Source organism: Leptodactylus fuscus, chromosome 3, assembly GCF_031893055.1.
Source record: "Leptodactylus fuscus isolate aLepFus1 chromosome 3, aLepFus1.hap2, whole genome shotgun sequence".
Lineage (NCBI taxonomy): Eukaryota > Metazoa > Chordata > Amphibia > Anura > Leptodactylidae > Leptodactylus > Leptodactylus fuscus.
Genome location: NC_134267.1, coordinates 67,922,760 through 67,933,819, shown reverse-complemented (window position 1 = coordinate 67,933,819; position 11,060 = coordinate 67,922,760). Strand labels below are relative to the sequence as shown.

Here is an 11,060-nt window from a genome sequence, read left to right as displayed (position 1 = left end):
GACCCTTTCTGTGCAGCGCCTCCAGGTGATCAGTCCAGTCTAGTTTATTATTGAGGAGCACACCCAGGTACTTATAAGTCCTGACTATCTCAATACATGTTCCTTGGATCTCCACCGAGGTCGGAGCACCTCTCCGTTTACTAAAGTCCACCACCATCTCCTTGGTCTTAACAGTATTAATCCTGAGATGGTTCTGCTGGCACCATTCTACAAAATCCCGGTTTAAGCCTCTGTATTCCCTATCGTCGCCATCAGTGATAAGGCCGACTATAGCAGAGTCATCGGAGTACTTCTGTAAGTAACAGCTGGAGGAGTTGTGCCTAAAGTCAGCAGTGTACAGTGTGAAGAGAAATGGGGCAAGAACTGTACCTTGTGGTGCCCCCGTTCTACAGATCACAGTGTCAGACACCGTCTTGGGCTCTCACATACTGAGGGCGGTTTGTCAGGTAGTCTAGGATCCAGTAGGACAGGTGGTGGTCCACTCCACCAAGGTTCAGCTTGTCCCTCAGTAACCCAGGCTGAATGGTGTTGAACTCACTGGAGAAATCAAAGAACATTATTCTCACAGTGTTCCCGGGTTTCTCCAGGTGAGAGAGAGCTCTATGAAGGAGGTGGATGATGGCGTCATCTACCCCAATGCCCGTCCGATAGGCAAACTGGAGGGGGTCCAGAGCGGAGCACACTAGGGGGCGTAGGTGTGTCAGGACCAGTCTCTCTAGGACCTTCATCAGGTGGAATGTCAGTGCTACAGGTCGGTAGTCATTGTAGCCCATCGGGTTGGGTTTCTTTGGGACTGGTACCACACAAGATGTTTTCCACAGTTGAGATACCACTCCCAGCTTTAGACTCATATTGTACATGTGCGTAATAATGCCACCTAGCTGGTCACTGCACATTTTAAGAACTCTTGCGCTTATACCATCAGGTCCTCCCGCTTTGTCTGCTCTAATCTTCTTCATTTCCTTACAATTATTTGCTTGTAATACTACCACCAAGTGTTCAAAATGTATATGTCAGAATATGTCATTCTAGAGAGAGACTGTTATCTTGTAGACTGGTCGCAGCATTTCCTCATGGAGAAAGCCCAGCATAAGCAGCAGTAAATATAATAGTAACACATCGACGTCCTGATGCCGACTGCAGGCAGTGAGGCAAAAATCCCTGTTCCATCCTGAACAATCATTCTTGTATTTGTCCCTGGTGTAGAGAGCAGTGTAGTGAGGAACATCTCTACTGCTCCAAACGCTGCTGCCATGCTGACTTTCCTGTCTGAGAAGCTCCGTGCACGGCTCTATTGACACACAGTGGGCACTGCATATAGGGCACTGAAATGGCATATTTCTTTCAAAAATGTAATTTTTGCTTTCCCATTTTGTGGGAAGCACTCATGAGCTCACAATATCCCTTGATAAATTCCTTGAGGGATGTAAGTTCTAACATGGAGTTATATTTTGGGTGGGGTCAGTTTTTTTAAAATTTTACCTCAGAGCCTCTGTAATTGCCCATCAATGCTGTGTATAAGGGTCCATTCACACGGAGTAAACGTGCGCTCATTTTGGCACAATACACGTGTAAAGAATAGACGTGTAAAAATAAAACTCCCATTGACTTCAATGACATTTTTTAAACGTGTAAAAAAATATGTCAAAAAACGCATCAAAAAACTCTTCTTATGGAACGAGATCTTCACCGCATCTTCTTCTGGCGGTGGCTTCTAACTTCTAGGCCTCGGGCCTAGGGCAAAGCCGACTGCGCATTGCTCGCGGCCACAAGAAAAATGGGCGCTTAAATAACCAGATACATGTATTCGATTGGGACAGTAGAATTACATTGATACAACATTTGTATGTTTTTTTTTTATACTCTATTGCTTTGTAAATTGTGTTGTCTTGTTTTCATCTTAATTTTTTTTGGCAACTATTTTTTAACTTACCCTAGAGGACTTGAGCTTGCAATTGTCTTATTGCTTGCCTAATACATTGAACTACCTATGTCACCAAACTGCCAGGCAGTGTATTAGGCCACGGATTTACTGAAGGCAGTCCTCGGGTGCCATATAAAAGCTTTGTCACCCTGTGATTGTGTTTTACAGGGGTGCCATTGCCACCTTGCGGAAACCCACTCCCTACAAAACCATTTAAATTCTGTGGTTACTATTAACTGAACAAACTTGATTTGCGCACTTTGATTCTTTTCCATGTTCACTGTATTGGATAAATACTTTAATAGTATAATTATTTTTGAACATAGCGATAACTGTGAGTACATTCATCTTCACTTGTAAAATAGGGAAAGGGGGTGATTATAACTTTTTCACATTTTTTTTAACTTTTGTTCCTCTAACAATTTTGAATGTTAGCAGATTAGAGGGTGTGTTTATACAATATACTACAATATTTCTACCACATTCCACAGAGTATCATGGAATGGCAATCTGCGCGCTTCACTGTCCCTCCATACAATTCTTATCCCATCACAGGTCCAATTTTCTATAGATTAATGGAGTTTCCAGTGGTCAGGGCCAACAAGCAGCTAAATAAACATTTGTTCCGAACCACTGCCTCATATAAATATGCACAAGATTCAGCCAATCTTAAGGGGTTGTTCAGGATAATTTTTTATATATGCGACCGGGAAGGTAGTAATCAAATTTTAAAAAAAATCTCAAGTGCTTCGGTGTCTCCCACAATGGTCTAGTCCTGCAACAGCTTCAGCAAAGGACATGAGACGTCCCCTGTCCTCTCCTTAGTCGTGGAAAAGTGAGGAGCCAAAGGTGTCTATGCTGCAAACTTTGCAGAGATTGAAAGAGGTGGTATGCCGGTCCAGATGGAAGAAAAATGGAAAGGAAATATGAACGATTAGTCAGAGACGTCACTGGTAAATCACTAAATGTTACTGCACTGCATTCACCTAAATCGTCTGCAGAGCCCTGTGTAGAGCCGATATATACCTCTATACACTCACCATATAATAATGATATCGGTATACATAGGTTGGGGGTCCACTTGGACATATTCGCCCCCTTGTGCTGAACCCCTAGCTATGCTGCTCTTTAGGCAAGGATAATAATATTCATCTTTAATTAGTAATCTATAAATCTTTTTATGAGCCTACAAGTGCATGAGGGGCAGGGTTTGATTTTCCTGATTTGCCTACAGACAACTGTGTTGCAAACATGTCAATCATGAATGAAAAGGAAGCACTGGGCAGAAGCAGAACATCTGTGACTGTCTGAAGGCAAAGCTGAAAAATCTGTCCCAACCTGATGTACTTGCAGGCTGATCTGCATATACATAAAAGATTATCTCTACATTGCTTCATTGGTTTGCGGCTATACAGTTATGTTTCTGCTCCTATTAAATCCTACAAGCACTGTATTTGTATCTGGGTCACAGGGAAACATATGGCAGCAGGGTCTGTGACTTCAGACATCCATAATCAGGGACCATTAACCCCGCAGATGCTGTGTTCAGAGGCAACCACGGCATTTACAAGGTTACTTACACTGGAACGGCTCTACCATGAAAGAAAGCAAGAAAAATTCAATTGCTATGGCAGCTGGGAGCCTTCTGAAGACACCCAGGCATGCCATAGGCATACCTCCCAACCGTCCCGATTTCCGCGGGACAGTCCCGATTTGGGTGACATGTCCTGCGGTCCCGGTTGGAGGGAGGTATGTCCCGATTTCAACTCAGATCGGCGTCCAGAGGACGCCGATCTGAGTTGAACACATACGCGGCTGAAGCAAGGAGCTGACACAGATCAGCTCCTCGCTTCGCCGCTGCCCGCCTCTCTCCCTGACACATGCGGCTGAAGCGAGGAGCTGACCTGTGTCAGCTCCTCGCTTCGCTGCTGCCGCCGGCTCCTGGTTTGTAGACGCGATGTACAAGCCAGGAGCCGGCGGCAGCGGCGAATCGAGGAGCTGACACAGGTCAGCTCCTCGCTTCAGCCGCATGTGTCAGCGAGAGAGAGACGCAGCGGCGAAGCGAGCACGCGAGCAGCTTCAGCCGCATGTGTCAGGGAGAGAGGCGGGCAGCGGCGAAGCGAGGAGCTGACCTGTGTCAGCTCCTTCCTTCAGCTGCATGTGTCAGCGAGAGAGAGACGCGGGCAGAGAGCGGCGAGGGAGCGGAGGAGAAGGTAAGTTTAATGTGGAGGTGGAACGTGAATCTGGGGGCAGATGAAGGAGAGGACGGCATGACACTGGGGGCAGAGATGGAGAGGACATGAATCTGGGGGCAGAGATGGAGAGGACATTAATCTGGGGGCAGAGATGTGGGACATGAATCTGGGGGCAGAGATGGAGAGGACATGAATTTGGGGGCAGAGATGGAGGGACATGAATCTGGGGGCAGAGGTGTGGGGACATGAATCTGGGGGCAGAGATGGAGAGGACATGAATTTGGGGGCAGAGATGGAGGGACATGAATCTGGGGGCAGAGATGGAGGGACATGAATCTGGGGGCAGAGATGGAGTGGACATGAAACTGGGGGCAGAGATGGGGGACATGAATCTGGGGGCAGAGATGGGGGACATGAATCTGGGGGCAGAGATGGAGAGGACATGAATCTGGGGGCAGAGATGGAGGGACATGAATCTGGGGGCAGAGATGTGGGACATGAATCTGGGGGCAGAGATGTGGGGACATGAATCTGGGGGCAGAGATGTGGGGACATGAATCTGGGGGCAGAGATGGAGGACATGAATCTGGGGGCAGAGATGGGGGACATGAATCTGGGGCAGAGATGGAGAGGACATGAATCTGGGGGCAGAGATGGAGGGACATGAATCTGGGGGCAGAGATGGAAGACATGAATCTGGGGGCAGAGATGGGGGACATGAATCTGGGGCAGAGATGGAGAGGACATGAATCTGGGGGCAGAGATGGAGGGACATGAATCTGGGGGCAGAGATGGAAGAGGGACATGAAACTGGGGGCAGATGAAGGGTGTATATGAAACTGGGGGAGAGATAGAAGGGGGACATATAATTTACGGGTGACTGTAGGAGGAATATACTGTGTGCGGGCACATGAAAAATTAACGAGTGGGCGGAGTCAACACAAAAGTGGGCGGGGCTAAATTTGTCCCTCTTTCGCTTCTTCAAAAGTTGGGAGGTATGCATAGGGACATTGCTATTGAGTACTCCCTATGGTAGGGATCAATAGCAATGTAATGATTTTACCATAAACTGCAATACTGTAGTATAAGGCTAAGGCCCCACATTGCTTTTTTGTTGCAAATTTTGTTGCATTTTTTTGAGGCAAAGCATTATTCTTATAGTTTACATATAAAAATAAACACAAACATATTAGGTATCACCATTTCTTAATATCCCATACAGGATTTTTTTCTATAGTGGGCCAAATAAAAACTGAATTAGGGTAGGTTCACACCTGTGCCTGTTTCATGTTTGTGGTCTCCATCCCCGAATCCACTTAAAAACGCAGAGAAAAAAGTGCTGAACTTTTATCTCCGTATTTTTCGGGTGGAAACCCAGTAGACCCCTTTAGGGTTCATTCACACGGAGTAACCGCACGCTCATTTTGGCAAAATACATGTGTAAAGAATACACGTGTAAAAATAAGGGCTCATGCACACGGAGTTAACGCGAGCGCATTTTAGCATAATACACATGTATAGAATACACGTGTAAAAATAAGACTCCCATTGACTTCAATGATGTGCATTTTGACGTGTTTTTTTACACGTAAAAAAATGTCACTAAAGTCAATGGGAGTCTTATTTTTACACGTGTATTTTGCCAAAATGAGCGCGCGTTTACTCCGTGTGAATGGACCCTTATATTGTTTTGGTTTCCACGGGTAACCGCTTTTTAAGCGTAGTGGGTTTCCGTTCTTCGGATCCCCAAGTGAACAATTGAAGTTGTGAACCTAGCATAAATGTTTTTTTGGGTTTTTTTTGCTGCTGTTTTCCCTTTTCCAGAAATTGAATTAAAAGCAAACAGAATGTGAGACGTTCCCCAAAATGCTATAAACAAAAACTAAAACTAGTCCCTTGCCTCACAAAAAAAGATGCCTTAGGCCAAGCCCCCACAGGACGTCTTGCAGCAAAAAAAGCGCTTCAATTAGATCTGTATGGAAAACGCCAGTGTTTCGGCAGGTATAACTGACATGCAGCAATTTCCAAAAATGCAACAGTTGGAAATCGCAGTTTTTCCGCTGTGGGTATTTTTCTGCAATGTGTGGATGGGATTCTCCCATTCACTTTGCAGGCACTGTAAAACCAGCGATTACGCCAGGTTGGGCCCCGGCCTTAAACAATTATGGCCAAAGGTGTAACTGCAAGTTCCTGAACCCCAATGCAAAATCAGTAATGGGGCCCCCACCTACCTTGAGCTATTTAAAATAGTGGTATATAATATGTGGCAGGGGGCTTCTAGGGCCCCTTCAGTGTGCAGGGCCCAGTAACAACAGCTTATGTAGCTACATCTGGTTATGGCTTTTGGAACGGAAGGTATAAAAAAAAACAAAAAAAGGCATTGGATAGTTAAAGTAATAAAACATCACAAAACTATATGAGGCTGGGGCCTTAGGGTGCATTCACACTGAGTAAACGCTAGCTTATTCTGAACGTAAAACACGTTCAGAATAAGCGGCGTCTAAAGCAGCTCCATTCATCTCTATGGGAGCGGGGATACGAGCGCTCCCCATAGAAATGAATGGGCTGCTTATTTCACTCCGTGCAGTCCCATTGAAGTGAATGGGAAGTGCCGGCGTATACGGTAAGCTCTGCTCATGCCGGAGCGTACACGCCGGCACTCCCCATTCACTTCAATGGGACTGCTCGGAGTGAAATAAGCAGCCCATTCATTTCTATGGGGAGCGCTCGTATCCCCGCTCCCATAGAGATGAATGGAGCTGCTTTAGACGCCGCTTATTCTGAACGTGTTTTACGTTCAGAATAAGCTAGCGTTTACTCAGTGTGAATGCACCCTTACAGTGCAAAAACGCAGTGTTTTACATTTCCTGCATAATGGATGGAATTCTGGCAATTCTCATCCACATATTGCAGAAAAATCTGCAGCGGAAAAGCTGCGATTTCAGATATGCTTGTGTTTTTCTGAACTGCAGCTTGTCAGTTATACCTAGGAAAATACTTTGGACTTTGTGTGAAAAATGCTATTGTAAAAAATGTGATGCCTTTTAGCCAGTCTTTTCGGCAATGTTTTTTGTCTGTGGCCCGCTCTTTGGGGTATTGCTGGGATTGTACTGATCCACAGTATATATAGCTAGATGGGCATTTCTGCATAGTGAATGCTGCATAAACAAGACCTGCAATCCCACACCATTCATTTTATTGTAGTTCCAAATACATCATTTGAAATAAGCGATGGAGGGGCTATACATGGGATATATGATTAAAATTAGAGATGATCGAACAGTAAAATGTTCGATATTCGTTTCGAATAGCCGCTCAATATTCGACTATTCGAACGAATATGGAACCCCATTATAGTCTATGGGGAAAAATGCTTTGTTTCAGGGGATCCCACCATTCGACTCAGGAGAGTCACCAAGTCCACTATGACACCCCAGGAAATGATGGCAACACCCTGGAAAGCAACTGGGACAGCAGGGGAAGCATGTCTGGGGGCATCTAACATGCCCAAGTCATTGTATTATGTCGGGATCCCTGCTTGCGATATGCGGGAGCTGACTTTTTCTCATAGGATGTATGGCATTTGGCCAATCAACGCTTATTCTGCTGGAGGCTGGTCTGTGAGGAGGCGGAGTCTAAGATCGGACCAGAATGGAGACTGCTGTGGACCACTCTTAGACTCCGCCTCCACTGGCAGAACCAGCGTTGATTGGCTGAATGCTATAGCATATGCTCTCTGATGTAGCAGTGCTGGCCAATGTAGCAGTGTCCGATGTAGCAGTCCGATGCAGCAGAGCTGAGTGTGCAGCAGGTTCAGCTGAACCTGCTACACACTCGGCTCTGCTGCATCGTACTGCTACATCGGACACTGCTACACTGCTACATCGGCCAGCACTTAGGGTTGAGCCGATCTTCAAATTTCAGGATCGTTTTTAAAATCGGATTTCTGATCATTTGTAGATGGATTTTAAAAATGATCCTATTCACTACACACCATGTAGTCCAAAAAATTTTAAATTTTTGGGCCCCACGCTGTGTAGTGATTGGAATCGAATATCTTGAACGGCCTGATATTTGATCGAATATGTATTCGATCAAACGGTGTTCGCTCATCTCAAATTAAAATGTAATTTTCACATTGATCAAAAATATTGACATATTATAATTATTGCTATATCCTCAAAAACACACACAGCCATTCCCTAACAAATGCTAATAAATAATGTAGAGCACATTCCTATCAGCAGATGTCTCTTGTAGCGCCCACTATAGGCGCTTCATAGCAACGTGCATTCTGCTAATGATCCAGCAGAGGGAGCCAGAGCGCTGCAGCCGCCCCTGCCTGCAAGGAGGAGTCAGGACTGAGGGGAATGAGAAAGTAAACTCCCTCCGGGCTCGGGACAAGTGATCTCTGCGGAGATGTCTGGAGTGGGACAGGACGGGAGATAAAGTGGGACAAGGCGACGTGTTTATGTGACCTGCTGCGGGGGATACATGTGAGGTCCGGGGCTGTCATCTGTACTCGGAGCGGCTGCAGTGTGTCCGAGGGCTCACGGGGCTGTAAAGTTTGCCAGGATCCCTACAGTCCGTACATGGGATGCCGAGGACGCTATAGGTGATGCGGGAGCTCCGGGCGAGGCTCTTGTAGGAGACATGGAGGGTCCTCTGCGGTGACCGGTGGTCTCCTCCCGCTGCCATGGCTCTGAGTAAGGGGCTGAAGCTTCATGTGAAGCCGGATCCGGCTTGTTACAGCGCCCTGCTGGAGTCCCGCCATAGGGAGGACTGTCTGCTCTTCGAGTCGGGAACTATCGCCACCCTGAGTAAGTAATGGGGTGTCAGGGGGTGTACTGCTGTGCCTGCAGCCCTATTAAAGGGGTCCTCAGGAAGTAATGGGGTGTCAGGGGGTGTACACTGCTGTGACTGCAGCCCTATTAAAGGGGTCCTCAGTAAGCAATGGGGTGTCAGGGGGTGTACACTGCTGTGACTGCTGCCCTATTAAAGGGGTCCTCAGTAAGCAATGGGGTGTCAGGGGGTGTACACTGCTGTGACTGCTGCCCTATTAAAGGGGTCCTCAGTAAGCAATGGGGTGTCAGGGGGTGTACACTGCTATGACTGCAGCCCTATTAAAGGGGTCCTCAGTAAGCAATGGGGTGTCAGGGGGTGTACACTGCTGTGACTGCTGCCCTATTAAAGGGGTCCTCAGTAAGCAATGGGGTGTCGGGGTGTACACTGCTATGACTGCAGCCCTATTAAAGGGGTCCTCAGTAAGCAATGGGGTGTCAGGGGGTGTACACTGCTGTGCCTGCAGCCCTATTAAAGGGGTCCTGAGTAAGTAGAGGGGTGTCAGGGGGTGTACACTGCTGTGACTGCTGCCCTATTAAAGGGGTCCTCAGTAAGCAATGGGGTGTCAGGGGGTGTACACTGCTGTGACTGCTGCCCTATTAAAGGGGTCCTGAGTAAGTAGAGGGGTGTCGGGGTGTACACTGCTGTGACTGCAGCCCTATTAAAGGGGTCCTCAGGAAGTAGAGGGGTGTCAGGGGGTGTACACTGCTATGACTGCAGCCCTATTAAAGGGGTCCTCAGTAAGTAAAGGGGTGTCAGGGGGTGTACACTGCTGTGACTGCAGCCCTATTAAAGGGGTCCTCAGGAAGTAGAGGGGTGTCAGGGGGTGTACACTGCTATGACTGCAGCCCTATTAAAGGGGTCCTCAGGAAGTAATGGGGTGTCAGGGGGTGTACACTACTATGACTGCAGCCCTATTAAAGGGGTCCTGAGTAAGTAATGGGGCTAAAGGGGTGTCAAATTTGCATTTGTTTAAACTGGACACAGGGTTTTGGGTTGGATCCAACCCCCATCCCCCAGGGTCATTTCGCCTCCACTCCCATGTTCACAGGTAGTGAGTGCTATGGGGGCTTGCGGACTACAGTAAAGCTGGCCCTATAGGACACAGGTGACTAACCGCATGTGGAGAAGGGAAGAGGCAGCGTGACCTGGTGGATGGAGTTGGAACCCAGGGGTCCAGTTTAAACAAATGCAAGGAGAAAATAAGGTAAGTTCTAGTCACGTTATACCTAGGACACATTCTCCTTAAAGGATGAGGATAACTTTCAGATCACTGGTGGTCCAACTACATTGACCTCTACTGATCGGGAGAACAGGGATTTTTTGTCCCCTGCTCTGAATGAAGTGGTGGTGGAAATACCGAATTACGGCGCATGGCTACCCTGGCACTCCCATTGGAATGAAGGCCTGACCACTGCTTCATTCAGAACGTGAGATGAAATTCCCCCGTTCTCCTGATCAATGGGGGACTGACCAGTTAGATGCCTGCTGTTCTGTAAGTTATATCAAATCCTATGGATAGAGAATAACTTCATTTGGTGGGAAAACCAATTTATAGAAGACCTTTTATCACCTCAACCAACTCTTTTCATTCTTCCGTATCTGCTGCTCCACTGATTCTGGGGCAGTCACTTACATACGTACTTACATGCATGCATAGGACTGTGTGTTCTTATGATGTGGCTATGGAGTGACACTCAGAGTGACATCAAAGTGTTATCAGAGTGTATTCTGTTTTGCATTCACATCTGTGGGGACTTCTGATTATCAATTCTGTTCTGATGACATGGATGATCATAGAGAACGTCCGATACAGCTTTGTCTCATCGGAACAGAATGGATAAGAAGCCTTCTCAGACGTGGATACGTAATGGAATGCACTTGGATGGCTCAGCCCCACATGAGAATCACACTCAGCTGTCTGCAAGGACCTGAATACTGTTCTGAACAAGAATTCCGGGCTGTAACTGAGGACCCGTGCAGTTTGTTTATCATTCTACTGAATATTTTATGGAAATTAGCCATATAAAGTCAAGTTGACACATACACTCCAAGTCTGTCTGATATGCTGCTATATAAGGGACTTAATACATGGTCTG

The 11,060-nt window shown here is 46.8% G+C and overlaps 1 protein-coding gene across 1 annotated transcript in view; it reads left to right on the top strand.

Moving 5' to 3' along the window:
• The first annotated feature begins 8,479 nt into the window (after window positions 1–8,479).
• The window catches only part of SYNJ2 (synaptojanin 2), a 101,856-nt gene continuing 99,275 nt past the window's right edge, over window positions 8,480–11,060 (top strand). Inside the window, exon 1 of the mRNA XM_075267682.1 lies at window positions 8,480–8,939. Within this exon, the coding sequence (XP_075123783.1) occupies window positions 8,816–8,939 (124 nt within the window). The 5' untranslated portion in view covers window positions 8,480–8,815. The remainder of the gene's footprint in view (window positions 8,940–11,060) is intronic.